The 20,703-nt window shown below is 34.1% G+C and overlaps 1 protein-coding gene across 1 annotated transcript in view; it reads left to right on the plus strand.

The window, feature by feature from the left end:
* LOC106870836 (V-type proton ATPase subunit S1) overlaps positions 1–15,060 on the plus strand; it is a 17,976-nt gene extending 2,916 nt beyond the window's left edge. Inside the window, exons 2-9 of the mRNA XM_014917066.3 lie at positions 4,167–4,290; positions 4,869–4,946; positions 7,621–7,843; positions 9,439–9,524; positions 10,806–11,017; positions 12,450–12,500; positions 13,475–13,679; positions 14,710–15,060. Of these exons, the coding sequence (XP_014772552.1) occupies positions 4,167–4,290; positions 4,869–4,946; positions 7,621–7,843; positions 9,439–9,524; positions 10,806–11,017; positions 12,450–12,500; positions 13,475–13,679; positions 14,710–14,922 (1,192 nt within the window). The 3' untranslated portion in view covers positions 14,923–15,060. The remainder of the gene's footprint in view (positions 1–4,166; positions 4,291–4,868; positions 4,947–7,620; positions 7,844–9,438; positions 9,525–10,805; positions 11,018–12,449; positions 12,501–13,474; positions 13,680–14,709) is intronic.
* The last annotated feature ends 5,643 nt before the right edge of the window (positions 15,061–20,703 follow it).

A 20,703-nucleotide genomic window follows, 5' to 3' on the forward strand; every position in this document is an offset into this window, starting at 1 on the left:
ATGGGTAGTGCTTGAGTTTTTTTTTCTGTTAAAAGAAAACTAGTTTGGCCTGGCCCCACTGAAAGTTGCCTTCAAGCAGTGGCATAGCTAATAGGGGAGCAACCACTCAACCAAGAACATTTTTCAAAATGGACACCCTTTATAAAATGTATAATCAATGAGTTAAAAATTGTTTTGTATGTGTTATGGTGCTTTTTTTTTATGTGCTTGCTCTCCTAATTCTAGAACCTTGCTACACTCCTGCTCTCAAGGTCTTTGTTTATGGAACCATTGCAGGTTTAGCATGCAGTGAATAACGCATATTTGGGGAAAGTTTGAGAGGAATGATGGGCCATGTCATCTGCACATGAATTGGCATGGTTAGATGTGGCAGCTAGTAGGTCATTGATGTATAAAATGAAGACATTGAGGTGCCTGTCTGAATCCGGAGAAACACCAGAGTTGGTTGAGAATGGGGCAGAAAGAGCTCTGTCAATACATGCTGTAATGGTGTAATCAGATAAGAATATTCAACCACATACATGTTATTCAATGAGCTTAGTAGTTCAACTGATTGAACAATTGAAAACTCATGGTTTGAAGTTCTTACCAAGTTCCATTTTATTGATGCGAATTAGTAATACATCAACTTGAGACCCTCTATGCATTTTACAGATATTTAGTTAAGATTATGTATAATGTTGGACTTTTTTTTTTTTTGCTGCTTTCATAGATTCCCCATGACTCTCTGTCACCATCCAATTTCATTATTATGAATCTGAATTGGGAGCTTAGTGAATCTTTCATTAGCTGATTACACAACCATGGATGTAATTGCTATGGCTGTGTTGCAGTTGCTCTCTTGATAGAACTTGATGATCCTAACCATTGATCTTGTAGGATTCCTCTGCTCAGCATTAATGTAAGAAGCACTGTTGGCTCAGTTGATTTCTTTCGCAACCTCTTCACAATCCCCCATGCAGCAGTTCCATGTCTTCGCCGTATCCCTGGCAAGTTGGCTGAACGGGTGCTATGGCAGTCTGTAACTATGCAGGGCATGATCATCACTCTGTGAACTATATTTTCAAAATACCCACATACCCAACTTGTTACCAAATAGTAATATAGATTGTAATGGTATTTATGGAATAGCCATTGTTCTTCTTATCATGACTGAGGCTGATTCACAGACTGTATTTAAGAGAATCCATAAATTGGAGCTGATTTTCTACTACAGTAGATTCCATCAACTCCTATATCATGCAATATTATATGTAGTATATATTTGCTGCTCTTTTAATCAACTTGGTAACAACACCTATCAACTACTTCCACAGAGCCTCCTGGGCATTTGAAAGACCCTTTTCCACTTGTACTCCTGCTACCAACTGCTCCCGTACATCTACACACAAATTCTGCTTTTTTCTGTTAGCCTACCCATAAGCGAAGTAAACCACTTGGGTGTAGATAATTTTTTTTTTGCAGAGTACACCATATAAAATTTTTAAGTACTTACTCCTTTTCTGCATAAAGAGCACAGTCATTTCGCTGAAGGTTGTGGAGTCTGATCTTCTTTCTAATTAGAACGTTAGTCTTTGCTGCTAAGTCTACTTTGATGCATCTTGATTCTAGATTTTTCGTTCATGTTTGAAATGTTTTCTCTAAATGTCTTCCAGATTCAACTGTAAGAAATTAGGTCATCAGCACTTTTTGTCATGGACAGCCCATCTTATCTATCTTGGGCAAAATTAATGGAAAGAAAAGGCAGTGGTGTTCCAACAGAAATATGGCAAAGTGATCAAAGTGTAAAGCGGGTGTTGGCATATTGCATCAGAAATATGGCAAAGTGATCAATGTGTAAAGCGGGTGTTGGCATATTGCATCAGAAATATGGCAAAGTGATCAATGTGTAAAGCGGGTGTTGGCATATTGCATACATCATTTACCTTTGTCTTATAGAGAGTCTTGAAAAGTCAGCTCAACATGTTCTACTTTGAATAAATAATGGAATATTTAACATATGTTTCAGTCTCATTTGTTGTACAAATATACATTTTCTAAAGTTGATTGTTTGAAGATTGCTGCAAATATATAGAATAGCTACAGGTTTTATACATTTCATTGATGAGTGCTTTTGTTCTGAAAATGGTCATTAGTCCACTTAGGTTTCACACAATTGCTCATTTACTTTAATTTATTGATTGATAAGGTTAAGTAAATTGTAGCAACGGTACATATATCTGCATGTAGCTATTGGAATCATTTTAGACAAGAATAAGAGAATTTCTAAATTATTTTGCTATACATAGGGGTTAATACCATTCAGCTGCTAATATATCTAATTTCTTTATAAAATCCTAGGGATAATGATGAGAATTAGAATATAATAACAGTAAAATAATGTTTAAGTTATGGAATTCATTTATATGTATGAGTCATCTGATTGGTTAATTTAATTTTGTTGGAACACAAGATTGATATTACTGTTATAAAATGCTTGGGATTGGAAACTGTGTTTTATTTGTATCCTATTTCAGTGAAGGTGCGAGGCTCAGTGTTTAGTGTGTCAGGCTCACAATCATGAGGTAGTGAGTTTGATTCCTAGACCCGGCTGTGTGTTGTGTTCTTGAACAAGACTCTTTATTTCATGTTGCTCCAGTTCACTCAGCTGTAGAAATGAGTTGCAATGTCACTGGTGCCAAGCTGTTTTGGCCTTTGCCTTTCCCTTGGATAAGTCGGTGGCATGGAGAGGGGGAGGTATGCATGGGTGATTGCTGGTCTTCCATAAACAACTTTGCCTGGACTTGTGCCTTGGAGGGTAACTTTCTAGGTGCAATCTCATGGTCATTCATGACTGAAGGGGGTCTTTACCCATTACCCTTTTTCAGTGAATATTCTTATCTGTACTTCCAAACTATGGTTCCACTTGGCTATGGTTATCATTAGGGAATACAGATAGATAGCCCATTTAGATATTAAATGGGAAATCACTCACCTTTACATATACAGTAGAGTCCTGTATCTTTCCTTCAGTAAGACACTTGTTTCTGTCTATCTATCATATTTTAGCTTCTCAACAGCTGGCATAAAGCTGTCTCTCTCTCTCTACTACAGCTTGTCACAGTATCTTGTCACTTTAGAATGGTTTCTAGTATTACGCCCTGCACATTTCTCCCTCAATTGTTAGCTTATTTGTGGGCCTTGTGACTACTATCCATGGTTCCTTTTTTTTCTTTATTTTTTTTAATTTTAAGGACATATCTAAGAATTGGAGGTTCTTCCTGTCAACAAACCTTTTAGTTGCCTTTTTACAGCCTTCAGCTATACTGTGCAACTATTGTAAAACTGGGCTGCACAAAAGCAACTCTGCATATTTCTCAACTAAAGACATGGGCAAATAATTACTATTATGGCTGCCTATCAATTTACAAAAGAAGCTTTATATAGAAAAATTAAGATGACCTATAAAAATCTCAAAATAGGACAAAAGAAAAATCTTTAAAAGTAGCAGGATGTAATGGTGCATTGTTATTTTTATTTTATATAAAATTATTGTTTGTGGATAATCAAAAAACTAATTTTTTATCTTGCTCAGTGTTTTTAGCAGCTTTTATGCAAACGACCTTCTAGCTGTAGAACCCCTTAGAAGACAAATTATGTTTGCTGTTTTTAACCCTTTAGCATTTAAACCAGCTATACTTGACTCAAATATTCTACCAGTCTTATACTCAAACCAGCCAAAGCTGGTCTCTTACACATAACCTACAATGTCATTCTGAAATTAAGCAATCTCATCATCAAAATCTTGAAGCTACAAAATAATGCATGAATAATTAAAAACAACATGAATAAATTAAGCAATGCATTTGACAATATAATCTGAATACTAGAGAGTTAAAAAAGTGTTTCTTAGGGTGGAGCATGGCAGAGTATTGGTGAAAGTGCAGCTAACTTTAGAATGAAACAGAAGCAAGTAATAATTCATTAAAACTTTAATTAAAATTTCTTTTAAACACACACACACACTCACTGAATATTGACTTGGTGCACAATTTTTTGTATTTTTTTATTTCTTGAAAATCAAAGTGAAACATGGGACCAAAAAAAGGGGATTGAGAAACACTGACTTAAACCAAAGCATTCTCTGTTTATCTAGTAAACTGAGAGATGTTTGTTTTCTCTTCTAGTTCAATGAATGACCTGCCCACAGTATTTATGGGTAATAAAGTCAGTGCTGATACTTTCCATAACAATTACCTGTTGCCACTATCAAAAGAGTCCAGATCCATTGTGATTTTTCTTCAAGACAAGGTAAGTGTTCATAGTGTCATTGTGTGCAAGTTTTTCTGTTTCATTTTTGATATTAATATTATTCTCTGAAATATCATTTTCTGCTTCATCGAAACATAAAATTTGGAAACGGAACTAATTTAACCATAATTAAAACATATCTTCCTCCAACAACCTCATATAATTATAATAATCAGAAACCTGACTGTAAACAAAGATCTTTTTGGATCACTCTATTATATATAATCATCTAAGAATCCTTAAGTCAGAAAAAAATATGCACTCATATATTTGTCAATAGAGTGGATACATTAATCAAAGTATTTTAGATCCATTTCAGCAGATCTTATCAATGGTTTTTGCACTGGGTATTAGATAATCATATATAATATAACAGCATGGTTAAGTAATACCACATACTCTTCAGAGATGGCAAGTATCCCATGTAAAACCAGTTAGTAAGACTGGCTGAAAGGAATTTATAATACTGTATATGAATGAATATGTGAGATCTTTCTTTTTGTATGACTATTCTAAGATCCTCAGTAACAGAATTAGTTGACTAATTACATTAATTATTGTATTTTCTGTCATATCAGCTTGGACTTAACCACCTGTCTCATTATGCTGACATATATAATGATGACGGGAAAGGTGGAGTATTTAAAAATGTCAAGGTAAGCAATGCAGTTTTTCTATTTATGTTCATATTTTAAAGAATTCCTTATAATATTGCTTTTGATTTTGAAGATTTTGAATCATTGATGTATTTTGGGTTGGTAGAATTATTCGAAAGCATCAGATAAAATGGTTTGCAGTTTATAGTTAGGAGACTTCAAATTCTGAGATCAGATTTTAATCTATCTTTTTCAAGAATCAATAAAATAAAGTACCAGTCAAGTACTGGGATTAATTTAATCAACTGTACCCTCCCTGAAAGTGTATGTGGCCTAATGTTAATTAAAAGAATAGTAAATTGATGTATCATTAGAGCACCTGACTAAATGCCTTGGGGTATTTGGCCATATTTATCTGCATTACAAATGTTGCTGGAGTCAGTTGTGCCTTTCATACTTTCAGGGCCAATAACATCCATACCTGTAATATGCTAAAAATCAACTATACTTTTGCCTTTAGAAGTGTAACTTTGTAAAAAAAATATTACTTTATAAATGACATCTATTATAATAAAAGCGAAATCTGTCTGTCCATCTGGGATCCCTGTATTTCATAGACATATTATACCTTTTTGGAATCAGAATGATCCCGGGATTGGAAATCTGCCCTTCATTTAGTTCTTGAACATCCAGTATTGGAATCTGATTTAAAAGCATGAGGGTTGCTACTTCTAGCAGGTAAAGCTTGGTTGATTCACTCCATCTTGGTTGGCGCTTGTCAGATGATGTCAGAGATCAAGAAGGAAATAAATTGTTAATTTTATGTCGAGATAAGAAATTTGGAACAATTTGACCAACAGTTGGAATTCAACTGGGGACTGGAACAATAGAATGATTGCATTACAGAATGAATTCTCATCCATCCTTAAACTCTGAACAAATAGCACTGGGGCATGTAGTCATTATAGATGTATTATAATCATGCTATTTATCCCTCGGCAGGAGCTAGTTAAGAAATAAATATTGAAAAAATAAAAGGTTCTTATATTTTGGTTAATTAGATGGTTAAGCAAAACGTTAATTAGTATAGTGTACTTGAAAAATTGGTAATGATATTGAAAATTTAGTATTGGTTTAACTTTGGTATTGAATAGTTTGTGTAACTGGATTTATCCCACCCTAAATATACATTTTGACTGTATTTGGACAAATATCTGAGGTATAATTTTGAATTTTTCTGAAATGCAGTTTGAAGGTTTTAGCAGTAATTTTTTTTTGTGGCCTACAATGTTGCTTGTTTCAGTAGGATTAGAAACTAATGAATAATCATTGGAAGAACTAATCGAAGAACTGAAATGGGTGAAATAAATTGAACTAGTTTGTGAGACTTATAACAGTAACTGAATCATGTCTGTTGCTCCCATTGTGTTGTTGGTCAGCCTCTAAATGTTAATCCCACAACCTCCCAAAAACCATAACTGTCACTTGCAAGCAGGGTATGGTTTGCTAGTGTGTACCATATTTTTGCTAATTGTATTAAGTGCCTATGCACCGATGAATAGACAGATACCCTCATGGTTCTCCCTCCATTGACCCAGTGGAACAACCAGGATGTAACAGCTAGAGGGAGAGAAGATGGCATCAGTACTCAGCGAGTGCTTATTGCAGCAGAGTAAACTAGTCTAATGTGAAATAAACTGCTCAAGAGCACAGTATACTACCCAGTTCAAGAATTTAACCTGTGGTTTTATGATCACGGGTCCTTCCTACAACTCAATTGTGAAATGAAAGTTCTTCCTCAACCCTTTAGATACCAAAGTACTTGAGACTACGAGACTACCCCTGTTTGCATGATACTGACTTCCTGTTTTAAGGTGAACTGAATTAAAACCTTCCATCAAAATTTCCTGTTAATTCATGTTCCAAACACCAACTTAATAATGGTTTCAAATTTTGGCACAAGACCAGTAATTTCAGGGGAGGGTGTAAGTTGATTACATCAACCCCAGTGCTCAAAAGAATGAAAGGCAAAGTTGACCATGACAGAATTGGAACTCAGAACAGAAGGATGAATGAAATGCTGCTAAGCATTTTGCCCATTTGTGTTAACAATTCTGCCAGTTCACCACCTTACACCAACTAAACATTTAGTTTTTAAACTAAATTCTTCATTATTTTCAAAATTTACTAAAACAAAGACACTGTATTTTAACAGAAATATAACAAAATAACAAAATTCAGAGAAGTTACATGATACAAATACATAACTTGCTTTGTATAAATCAGTGTCTCAAACAGCAATTAAAACATACCTTATCAAATTTATCTTAATTTAAACCGAATCCTTGATTGATTTTTGATTTATTAAATTCATTTACAATACTATTTAAATAAATATCCTATTCACCTTTTTCTTTATTGCTTTTATATTCATTTGCTGCTCTACACTATTTACTACTGCTTAGTTTTCCCCATACCTGGTCACTTTAGACTATCTCTTGGTTGTGACAAAAATCATTTGTTTTTATAGTATTCTTATCTGGGCTAAGACCTCTCCACATAATTTTATGTGTGATCCATTTTGTCATGTTTCAAATACCAACTTAATGTTGAATTATTTTCTTAAATTGGTTCTAATTTTTGATTATTTTTAAAATTAAATGAAGTACATAGTATATTTTGTTTGAAATAGCATTGCAAAAAGTTTATATTCAATTCATATGATACTTTCTAGAAATTCATGGAAAACAGCTTCTCAACCAACTTGGCATCAGTCAGTAATCCAATGGCTGCAGTAGAAGGTTTGAAGAAAAAATTCCTTGACAACTTTATAGAAGTTCACAATCCACTAAAGATTGCTTCAATGAAGCTAAACACAGACAAATCTCATTTGTTTCTTGTGCACCTTCCTGATTTAATTGGATCTTCTAATGAAGCAGTAACTCTGAAAAACAATGGTATGTTACTTTTACAAAGTGAGGGAAAGATTTTATCAAGAACTGTGAAATGATATTGGTTTCTATGTTTTGTTTTGATATTATTTACAGAAAACAAAAAACAACATTTTTAGTTATTAATTCGTATTTTTCTATCTAATCATTCCTCTGTAATTAAATGTTTGTAGATAGATGATAAGTGGAAAATATCTTTACTTTTTGCACACTTAAATTAGATATAAGCTCAATTATTTCTACATGAAATCTAAATCCATTTCAGATTTTTTTCTTCCTAATGGATATTTAATTCAGTTAAGCTTATTAAATCTTATATAAACAGAATATAAGATGTATAATGATGCATACCAATATATGTTATTGTTTGTTTCTTCTCAAGCCATGCCTGGCTCATAAGGGCCGGTTTCTTGGTTTCATAGGCATATAGGTTCCCCACCTGAATGGAACGCTGGTCTGTCACAGGTGACCTGCTAGATACAGGAGGAAAGAGTGGGAGAAAGCTGTGGTGAAAGAGTCAGTAGAAATTCGCCATTACCTTCTGCTAGAGCTGCGTGGAGCTTAGGTGTTTTGCTTATAAACATGCACATCGGTCTGAGATTTGAACCTGTGATCCCTCGACTGCGAGTCCGCTGCTCTAACCACTAGGCCATGTTTGTTTTTAGTCCATCTTAAAGTCATCTTTTATTCCTTTGATTGACTGCTGTTTGATAACAGAGCTCATTGTCTGTCATATTATGTGTCAGGAAGAAAGCTGACATGCCTAGCTAGTATAGTCATATTAATGTGATATCTGGCATGTCATAGCTAACAGTTATATTAATGACACAGTTGAGATGCCATGGTTAATATAGTCATATCCATGAAACAGCTGGCACATTGTGGCTAGTATTGTCACTTACTGCATTGAATGGCATGATTTTCCTATTAATTTTATTTATAGTGAAAATTCTATTTAACATACAGGATTGTATATTAGCAATTTTTACCAAGAATTCTAATGCTTAAACCATACCATTTGCATCCATACAAGAAACAAGGGTGGTTAAGAGGTTTTATTTTGTTAAACTCTTAAGCAGAATATATTATGGTTTGTTAGCATCAATTTTGGTAAAATAGTCTTTATTTACAAAGTTAGTGACAGAAACAGCAACTATCTGTATCCTCCGATGTATATAGATTTCCCAATTTGCAAAATTCCAGTCTGTTATGTCAACATTAGAAAATGGTTAAGAAACAAAACATTGTCAAGTAAAGCAATATGTTTATTACCATAATTTTATTTCTTATATGAAATTTTGTGTACCAAGATGTGGGAATGGTGGGATATCTGTCCATCCTACTGCCAACCAACAAAATCAAGGTATATAGAGCTATAGATCTTTGCCCCAGGCACAAAAATTTGCTGCAGTAAGGCTTCACTTTATGGTTATTAGATCAGCTTCGAAAGACATCAGATCCATCTATTCATTTTTCTCTCTAGATCTTCAACTACTTCAAGACTTTGCCATTGTAAATGTAATGTAACACTATAAAATATGGCATCTTAGTTTTAAGATAATTTTTTTTCAATACTCATTGTATACATTTTATTATATTAGATGACTTGATTGCAAAGACATTGAAAGATTTGAATCAAAGAGGCTTCCATTATTCAGCTGTGTTAACTGGGATGACTCCTGATAAGGTAATTTCTACAGAATATTTCTGAATTGCAGTAACCATTAGCTGTATAATTAACCTATGTGATTAAAAAAAAAAATTAATCTACTAATATTTTCAGGTCAATTAATGTATAATATTGTACATATTCTCTCATCACTGAAAACATTTTATAAAATTGAAACATGACTGGAGTTGTCTCCTGTATTTTATGTAATGATTAAAATATCAGTCATTATCCCGGCCTTTTGGCTAAGATTAAATCGTATTATTAAGCTAATTATGTCTTTCCTTCACCCTGTAAGTATTTCTAATTAAATTTTTTGATGGCTCACTGAATGAACTATTTTAACATTAACATAACATTTGTATAATTTTAAGAACTTACTCATCAATTCCAACATCAGTAATATGATGAAAGACTACAGTCTAAAAATATTCAGCCCTGCACAATTCTGTTGGACCTGGTTCTAAATATTATCTTGTTACTGCTATTGACCTCTCTTCAAGCATAAGGCCTTGTGATTACTTTCTTTAAAACTTGGTTCCAGTTGTCGAATAACTGGACCACGCCTGTGGGAATGGCCCATAGGGTATGTATGTATGTGTGTGTGTGTGTGTGCAATGAAAATGTGTTTTGTGGTTCGTGGTGTGTATGGGCATCACAGAGGGAGCAGGATTTTATGTCCAGATACACTTCAGTCTTTCCTCATTTTTCAAGTAAAAGATATTTTTAATCCGAATGTCTCTGAAAGTGCAGAACAACTAGTCACAATGTCAGCATCACCATTGCTTCATTTGAATAGTGACAATCATAGAATCTCAAACATTTGGTCATGCACATATATAAATATCATTGTTATTATTTTGATGCCCACTTTTCCATGCTTGCATGGGTTTGACAGAATTTATTGAGGTAGACTTTCTATGGCTAGATGCCAACCTCTACCTGTTTCCAATTAAGGTAATCTTTCTCCATAACTTAACATGTTTTCTTAAAGAAGATTGGAAACCAAGGACAATGTTTGTATTATGGTGAAGCTTGTTTACGACCATCATACAATGTTAAGCCTAGGAGACAATATCACACACACACACACACACACACACATATACAATGGGTTTCTTTCAGTTTCTGTCCACTCACAAGGTTCTGGGTCAGGCTACAGCTACTGTACAAGACACCTAAAGTGCTATATAGTGGAACTGAACCCTAAAACATGTGGTTAAGAAGTGAACTTCTTTGCCATGTTTCTCTCAAGAATGCATTATGATCTTAAATTTATTTTCTTTATTCTTCATTCAGGAAGCTGCTGAGTCTAACTATCTGGGACGTCATCTATTACAAGCCAAGGAACCTGCTAACCAAAATTCAACCCCTATCTATTTACCTTATCCCACTTGTCCTTTTTATGCCCAAAGTATTTCTTTGAATGTATTTGAAGGCAACAATGTAACACAATATAAATTTTCCAATTTAACTTCCCATAATGTTACATGTAACAACAGATCAGCAAGGTAAGTATCTAATTTATCTTCAGTAGAATAAAGAGTAGAATTAGTAATGTGACAGGCAAAATGTTTTGTGGTGTACCATTTTGTTTCTTTATTAGAAATCATAAAATAATACTTTCAAGTACTGACGGTATACATCATCATCATTTAATGTTCCATACCTTGCTAAATAATTTGATTTAGATATTGTTGAGGTGAATAACACTGATAGTTAGAAAAATGATATTAACACCATCATCTAGATCTTGGGTGTTTTTGGCAGTGACCATTCTATTGAAAGCATTCTGATTGGTTCATGCAAACTGTTCCTGTCATTTCTAGCATACTTTCAGCTCTCAACACCTACTATAGAACCACCTACTCCCCCTTTACTCTTCAGTTGAGGAGCTGCGTTAATCTTGTGAGTTACATGGTGACCTCACTAATGCTGGTACCATTGAAAAAAGAACCCAGTGTAGTGTAAAAAAAGTTGGCATTGTGAAGTGTATCCAGCTATTGAAACCATACCAAAGATGAGACTTGCTTTGGTACTAGAGGCCTTGTACAAGAAGGGCGGATGCCAAATTTTAACATTTAGGGACAGGTTTACCATAAGTCTTGTTCTCTTTCCTCTTACTTAATGAAGGGTCAAAATTTCAGCAACCAGGCATTGCAGAGGGCTTCAGCTAGTCCTTTATATAACCTGGGTATGTTTTACTGCCATACCTCATTACATTTCGTACTTGTTCTATAGAATCTCTCCTTTCATACAGAATAGAAACTTTTTGTTGTCCTCTGAAGTATATGTTCTCAAAACTTCATCTCTATCACCCTTGAAGCTTAGTTACTATTCTATTATTAGTTTTACCATAAGCACTAATTATACAACCTAGGAAACAATTAGTTACCTTTTTTGATGAATCAGCTGAGCATTTGATGGTCTTCAGTTCCTAGTTAATCATTACTTTTAAGCTGCTTCAGTGCATCTATAGTTCTGCTTGTCTGTCTATCTTCTAGAAGTTCCTCTGTACTTTGTGTATATTGTTTGTGCTGTTTACTGAATGTTATTTCTCTGATATTAAGATTTTGTAGCCACTTCAAGTGAATATTTGTCTTGGTCATATTCCTAATCAGATTTTTTCATTGAAATTGATTTATATTTTACCTGTATTGAGTAATGTATTCATATCTTACACTGGTTCAAAGCCACTTATTTGTAATTGATTTACTCAACGCAAGTAATGTACCTGCTACTATTTTATCAACAACAGAAGATGTAAGATTTATACACTAAATATGACAAAATCCTTACCCCAAATCTCTACAGCATCTACCACTGCTACTACTACATTGCTTGCTGTATTGTGCGATGCGAATATTTGTATAGCTTATTGTGTAATTTATATTAAATCATTAACTAGAAAATAAAATACTAAATCTTGTTTTCAACTTTCAGTTATATATTCCAACTGCAGTCTACAGTTCCAACTTTCAGTGCAACTTTTAAGTAAGTTACAGTTTTGTAGTTAAATGATTCTGGATTTTTTTTTAAAATTAAAACTATTGAATAAAATATTGTATTCATCATTGTTTTTACATCTGCCTTTTCTATACTATGATTGTTTGGACAATCATAGTGAGGCATTATTCTATGGCCAAGTGGTCTTCCTGATGTCAACTCTTACTTGTTTTTTCAAGTAAGGTACCGTATTCCTTATCTCATCAAATTGTTGCTGGACATTTTGTTTAATCCGTTAGCATTCAGATTGCTCTGACAAATGTAATACTTATTCTTTCATATTGTTTTGATTTAATAATGCTTTATCTATTTGCTTCAAGATTTCAATGATATGATTGTTTATTTTTAGAATGACATTGTAGGGTATGTGTGATGGGCCAGATCTGGTCAGTTTGAACATAAAACAAGTAAAGGATTCGGGATAGATATGGCTGGTTTAAATGCTGAAGGGTTAATGGAGACAAATATCATAGCTGCCAAGGTGGTGTCATTGTGAACATACACAGGTACAAATACATGCATGTGTGCACAGGCACTTGTATGTATAACATACTAAGAGCTTCTGTACAGTTTCCATCTAAATTACACTCAGTGTATTGGTTAACCTGAAGATAAGATACTTGCTCATGGTGCCACACTGTAGGATCAATCCTAAAACCACCTAATTGCAAAGTGAACTTCCTAATCACACCGCCTTACCTGTGTGTGTGTTTTGTTTTATATTTATGTGAAAGCCTGGTGTTGCCATCCGGTTTCACCAGTCCTCAGTCAAATCGTCCAACCCATGCTAGCATGGAAAGCGGACGTTAAACGATGATGATGATGATGATGAAATCAGTTGTCTTAACTGTAAGCTTTGAATATGGTATTTTAAAGAAATTGTCCTACAATATTTTTTTAATTATCAAAGCATAAACTAATCACATTCATTGATTAAAACATTTTTTCTTTCTTTTTTCTAGTCTTGATATTATCTTGAATTCCTCTGACTGGCGCATTGATTCATTTGTTGTGGAATATGAACTGAATGGAACAACTCACACTCCTGGCTTGAAAGCTCAATTTATCTCAGCCCCTAAAGTGTTTTCTTATCATTGTACTAAGTTGATATTGTTGCGTGAAAGTCAAAATAGCAGCAGAATTAGTGTTGAAATCAAGGGGCTACAGGTAAGTTGAAATATTCTCATAACTTAGTGTTATGACTGAGTAGTAAAATAGGTTATTGGGTTGGACAGTTTTTTTTTTTTTCTTTTCAATGTTTTACAACTGGATGTCCTTCCTGTCACCAATCCTTTTAGTCACCTCTTACAACAGACAGACACATGGTGCAGCTATTCTAGAACTGTTGATCATGTTGCCTTTGGTAAAAAAAAAAAGAAAAAAAAGGGAGATAACATGGATTAGGGAGGTGACAACACTGAATAATAGATAAGAATGGTCATGGCTGCCCCACTTTTGGCCATTGGCCTGCTTGATCAGAGTTGACCTAGAGCTAAACAACAATACATAGCTGTTATATATTTTATTACCAATTTCCTTGATCAAGTCTGTCCTTGGGCTAAACATCAACAATTGTCTTAGATGATAAAAAGAACAGCCCACTTCATCCCATGCTGGCATGGGTTAGATAGTTTGACTGAAACTGGAAAGCTGGAGAGCTGCACTAGGTTCCAATCTGATATGGCACGGTTTCTACAGCTGGATGGCCTTCCTAATGTCAACCACTCCAAGGGTGCGATGAGTGCTTTTTACATGCCACTGGTATGGGTGCCAGTTATGTGACTGGCATCAGCCACAACTACGATTTCACTTGGCTAAATGAGTCTTCTCAAGCACTGTATATCGCCAAAGGTCTCAGTCACTTATCGCCTTCGTGTGGCCCAACATTCATAAAAAGACAGTTGTGAAACAAAATGGTTGCTTAACCCTTTTGCATCTAGATTTCTTTGTCAAATGAATTGCTTATTTATTCACATTGTTTTGAACTAATCACACATTATCTTGTAGCTTCAAGATTTTAGTAGTTGGATCTCATCAGTTTTAACATAAAACAAGGTAGAATATTTGGACTGGATTAAATATTAAAAGGTTAATTTATTTTGAATTAGAATATATGTGTTTAAATTGATATTGATTGATTTTTCTATTGGAAATTAATTTTTTTACCATTGTTTTTCTTTTTCCTTTTTTTTTTTAGATTCAGCCTTTTGATGGGAGAAATGGAACATTTACCAACAATGTGTGGGATTGTACAGGTTTCTTTTCCATTGGTATTTGGATGGGGTTGATTAGTACACTTATTCTTGGTATGATTCTTGCATTTGGTCTGTGTATGATTATGGATATCAAAACTATGGATAGATTCGATGACCCTAAAGGCAAAATGTTTTCAGTACCAGTAATGGAGTGATAGAGTTTGAAATGATTTTAATACTAAAAATCTAAAAACAAGCAAAAACAACAAAAACAAAACAATCTTAATACAATAACATCAAAGACGAATTTAGTTCCAATAGTTTCAATTGTTAGGTATATAAAAAAAACAAAATAGATCTTCTTGATAAACACCTTAGAGATATTTTCATAAATCAAGGTTTAGTATTAAATTCTGTGAATTTCACAAAACTATCTGATCTTTAATTTGTTTTCTCATGTTGGTAAATTTAGTGAATTACTTTTTTTTTTACTGAGATTTATTTATTTATTTAAATTATTTTCAATATGAAATCTGTATTGTCATATATATATATATATATATATATATATATATATATATATATATATCTTAGTGTTTTTTGTTTCTAAGGTTTAGGTTAATATAAGTTGCTTAATTATAAAATGCTAATTGTTTACCTTTTTGCTTTTAGTTTCTTAATATGTTTTGTACTGCTGAAAACATTTAGCAATGATTTTTTTCAAAAAAATTATTTTTGTCACTACTAATTTATAGGGTTAATTAATTTCATCTGGATTGTGAAATAATTTGTGTTAACTTGATGAGTCTTCATGGAATGGTGAATGAGCTGCATCTAATTTACATCTTTATCAAGAGAACACCTTCATCGTAAATCTCTTGTAAATAATATTTTAAAAGCTGTACATTCTCTGTCTTTTCATTCTGTATCATCAACCCATATTGGCCCACTGAATAATATTCTTTCTTCTTTCTATAAAGAATACCTTCTTAACATTCCTACTGCTAGAATTCTAGTCCCTGCTCAAAAGAATGTTTCATATTGGCTTATACAGCTGCAAGGATCAAACCAGAACAAGCGATACTATAAATTACAAAAGTTTGTTACTGTTATTTTTTTGTTTTGGAGGTGTGTTGTGTTATTAGTAGAATTATTATCAGCTTAGTGATAATGTTCTGAAAATATCTGTAAAGTTGTCTTCTGTATGTATATATTGAAAAATGTGATTTATTTTTTTTTTTTTTCATGTTTGCATTTGAAAGAATTGAATTCCATTGAAACTAGTTAATTTCAATAAAAAGGAAACTCAATTTAGAATTTACTTCTAAAGTTAAAAATCAAAGTAAAGATTTACTTTTTCTTGTAATTTAAAGGTTACTCTCTGTGTCTCCCTATATGTGTGTGTGTGTGTATATATATATATATATATATATATATATATATATATACACACACACACACGCACTCACACTCACATATATACATGCATATATATACACATTCATATACATGTTTGTGTGTATATATATATGTGTGGGTGTATGTGTTCAAAATGTAGATTAATTTGTAAATTTGCAAAGCTCTTTAAAAAAAGCCTTTCCAAATATATAATGTATAAAAAATTTCTCAAGAAATAGTTTAAAATGAAACTAAAAATTACAGCAGTTAATTCAGTTAAACTGTATTATTAGAAAAAAAAATTTTTTTTTTTCCCCAAGAATTAAATGAAAAATTCAAAAGGTTAGTCTTCCAAGCAATATCTTGACATTCTGCTCTTGGAGTATCTAACTGCCAATACATTGCATTGGACTTTTATTCAAGGAATTTATCAAAACGTTTTCATAATCAGAAAAGTGTGTTGTAAGAGAAAAAACTCTGATTGTGATTAATTTCACCTTTCTATTTGTGAAATTTTGTAGAATTGGTTAGAGATAAGATATGACTTAGATCAACTCATAGTTTTTTCTTGGATCACTGATACAACCATTGTTATATTTCTGGAAAATTGTTGCATAAGTTGTTGATATTGTTCTTTTCTCTCTTTTTTTTTTTTGTGAATAAAATAATGGAGAAAAAAATTAAACTTGTGTTCAGTTATTTCAGCGATCTCTATTATTAAAAAGGCAGTAGGTTGGCAGTTTGTGATTGAAGGTCATGCAGTATCTAGTTACAACTATTTGTAAGCCAAGTAAAATGGCAGTGCATTGTGTTCTTCAATAAAACATGTCTTTTTCACTTTGCTCCAGTTCACTCAGCTATAAATAAGTAACCATATGATGGATTGGTGTCTCATTTAGGGTGAAATGTGATCTCAGTCATTTATATATCATGGAAACTAGGCAACTGGCACTGTCCAAAGTCCCAAAACATTGGAAGTCAATTAGGCTCTTCCATTTACCCTTTTACTAGTTTCAGTCATTGGACTGTGGTCATGCTGGAGCACTTCCTTGAAAAATATAGAATCTACCTCTCATTCAGTTTCTTTTTTTTTTCTTTCATTCTAAATTTGAAATTTTGAACCAAAGTTAGGAATCGTCATTTAAAGAAGTAAATTCTTGGTGAGCCAAAACTATTATTTTGCTTTGGTTTCTTCTTATGGCCATTGCACATCAAATACATTTTATCTAGGATGCCATATGCTGAACCACTAAGTTTGGGTACGTAAACAAACCAGCACATTACCAAGGGGTGGTGGGGGACAAATAAAAGGACACATACACAATGGGTCTCTTTCTGTTACCAAATCCACTCACATGGCCTTGGGTGACCAAGGCCTATAGTAGAAGATACTTGCCCAGGGTGCCATGTAGTGGACTGAACCTGAAACCATGAGGTTGGGAAGCAAACTTCTTACTACACTTGATGGTTTTAACATAGAGGGTTTGCACTATATAATCTTTTAATCTTAAATATAAAAGGCTAGTGCTTCTACAAGTAATATTTTGTAAGTACTGTTTGTACACATTTGTCAATTGAAATTTTCATATGATTTTAATAAGGGCATTGCTTTAAGCATGGGCCTGGTTCTATGGTTAAGAAGCTTGCTCCCCAGCCATATGGTTTTGGGTTTGATAAATGTTTTTGAGGCATTGTTTTACTGCTGGATGCCATTACAGTTGCTAGTCCTTACCTGATTTTCAAGTAAGGAGTCTATTATTCTTTGTGGCTTCCAAGTTGCAAAGTGAGTGGATGATTTGACAGAAATGATTGCTGCACTGCCAGTATATTGCAACTTTTGTACAAGTGAGTGCAGATGTAAACAAGCACATAAATATAAGCATGTGTAGTGACTTCACTGGTGCCACAAAAAGCACCCAGTACACTCTGTAAAGGTGTTGGAGTAAGGAAAGGTAGCCAGCTGCAAAAAACAAGCCACAGCAAACTTTGGAGTTTGGTACAGTCTTCTGGCTTGTTTCCTGTAAAACACCCAACTCATACTAGCATTGAAATTAAATGATATACAAGGTATTTGGGCTAGATTTGACAATTTTTTTATGTCTCCTTTTTTCAAGAACAGCTTGACATATTGGCGAATGGTTAATGGCATTGGAGAGCATAAATATTAAAGTGGTAGTTAAGAAAAAGTTACCTGACATGGAGTACTGGAAGTCATCTAAATAATGAAATAGAGTTACCAACATCACAATGATTTGCACTGGTTATTAAAATGCCAACATCATGAATACTGCCCAATGTTCAGTGAACACTGAAGACTAAGGCATAACATGGATAGCTGCAAGGGAAACTTCAAAGCTACAGCTAGCAGGAAGGGACACAACAGTCGCTCTGATTGTGTCTGCACACCAGAACTCATCCAGCAACTTCAGGACAAGGTGATAGAAGATCTGAGCAAGGGAATCTGGGCTTTAGTGAAAGATGGATGTTGAAGTCACCACCATGAAACTGGCTTTCTACCGTTTGTACAAGAGGCGAATTCTGATGGCCAAGGAGAACTGCCTGATGAAGGCAATGATGCTTCTGAACAATCTTGTTTAGTTAGAGATGGTCTGGTTCACAGATGAAAAGAACGTTTGCCAGGATCAGTTGCACAACACCCAGAAAAACAAGTGGCTTTCCTACAATCCATGTGATATCACACATATCATGAAACCAAGTTCCCCCAAACTGCAATGGCTTTTGGGTTTATCTCCAGTGAGGGTGATGTCAGGCCACTCCACATCTTTGAACAGGGCTTTAGGCTCAATTCAGACAGCTATGTGAAGCAGCTGGAGACTGTAGTCAATCCTTGACTCGAGATGGTTGCTGCTGAAAGCTTTATGAGTGGCAGCAGGATTTATCTCCTTGCCATACCTCCAGAAAGAGTCAGAAATGGTTGTCAGAGAATTTCCTTGACCTCAGAAGTAATGTTTATCACCACATCAATATGGCTGTCCTGTAGGAATTGACATTACTACTATTTTTAACCCCAAGAGGAGCCTCCTCCAGCTGGTTATTGATGCAATCTGCACCTGGTGCAAGCAGGTGAGCAAACCCCTACCATCTTCAAGCAGATCTTATTTTTATATACATTGTGAGCTGGAGCGGATTACTGCTGCCTCTAGCGGATGGGTGTCCATCACTGAAGATAAGCACAAATAGCTCAAAACTGTATGGTCTGGTGGTCTTGTCATCTGCTAGGAGTTAGTAGGGATTTGCTCCCTTGCTTGCAATATATATTGGGTGCAGATTGCATCGATAACCAGCTGAGGTTAAAAACAGTAGTAATGTCAGTTGCCATGAAACAGACATATTGAAGTGGCAATAAACATTACTCCTCAATATAATTACTACTTTTGTCTCTTATAGATATTTTCTAACTAGCTACTTTGCTTGTTCTTTGACTTCACTAACTCTAATTTCTAGTCTCCTAATTCCCCCAATTGTAATCCCATGGATTAGTATATGTGGAGTGCAGTCAAAAAAGACAGCAACATCAGGGTCAAGATGAAGATATTCAAGGATATTTCTAGGAACACAATAAGGAATACAGGTGCCAGGTTCTGGAGCCGTCTTGAGGCCATGGTGGAGGAAGTTGAGGGCAGCTACTTTGTTCCATTGTAGCTATCATATAAGAGTTTTGTATATAAACATGCTTTTTTCAACCCATCTTGACTTCAGTATACACAAACACAAGAAATTATTGCAGACTGCATTACTTCATCCTCTGTAGTTGCTCTGAATACTCTTTTATAACAAGACCAAAGCAAACTTATAACATTCTGTGACCAACACAGCAGAATAGCCATGTTAGATTATATTTTCACATAACAATGCTGGAAGCACTAAGTTCAAAGTGCATCTGACTATGCAATGGCTACTTGTACATTTTTTTCTTTAATGTTAGAGGGGGTCAACAGAAAGACAGCTGAAAATATCTTGCTGGTTTCTGCTACAGAACAATCTAACAAGATGTCGCTTTGTTGGTGGAATATCTAAAGAATCAGTTTCCAAACTGAATATATAACATTCATAGAATTGTTGCAAAATGCCTAAGTTATAGGCATAGTGATTCTGAAGTAATTCTAACAACTTTGGAAGAATTTAGTTAAATCATGCAACACCATGAGAGTGCAAGAATGCAGGTGATTTTGGAAAGGTACTCATAAGATCATTGGTGGGAAAAACAAAACATGTCTCACTTGTGGTAGCATACCGAAGATTTAATTTGAAAATGATTAAATGCTCAAAAATCTACCAGGAGATTGAAACTGATTAGTGATCTATCCATAATGTACTTCAAGGGTGGATTTTAAGAGAGTGAAACTGTTTGTAGAAAAAAACTGCTAGAGCAGACAACTTTCAATCAAATTTCCTACAGGTATTTTAACTGCACCAAATTTCTCTTTCAAATTGTGAGTTCTAACCAATTACCAATTTCAAGTTCCGTTAATCTTTAGAAATTGTCTATTAGATTGTCACAGTAGTAATGCAAAAGAAAGGAAATGGTATCAGGGTTGTCATTTTACGTATGTTTCCCATGCAGGTATGGATTAAAC

Source organism: Octopus bimaculoides, chromosome 11 (genome assembly GCF_046866305.1).
Source record: "Octopus bimaculoides isolate indiv1 chromosome 11, ASM4686630v1, whole genome shotgun sequence".
NCBI classification, from domain to species: domain Eukaryota; kingdom Metazoa; phylum Mollusca; class Cephalopoda; order Octopoda; family Octopodidae; genus Octopus; species Octopus bimaculoides.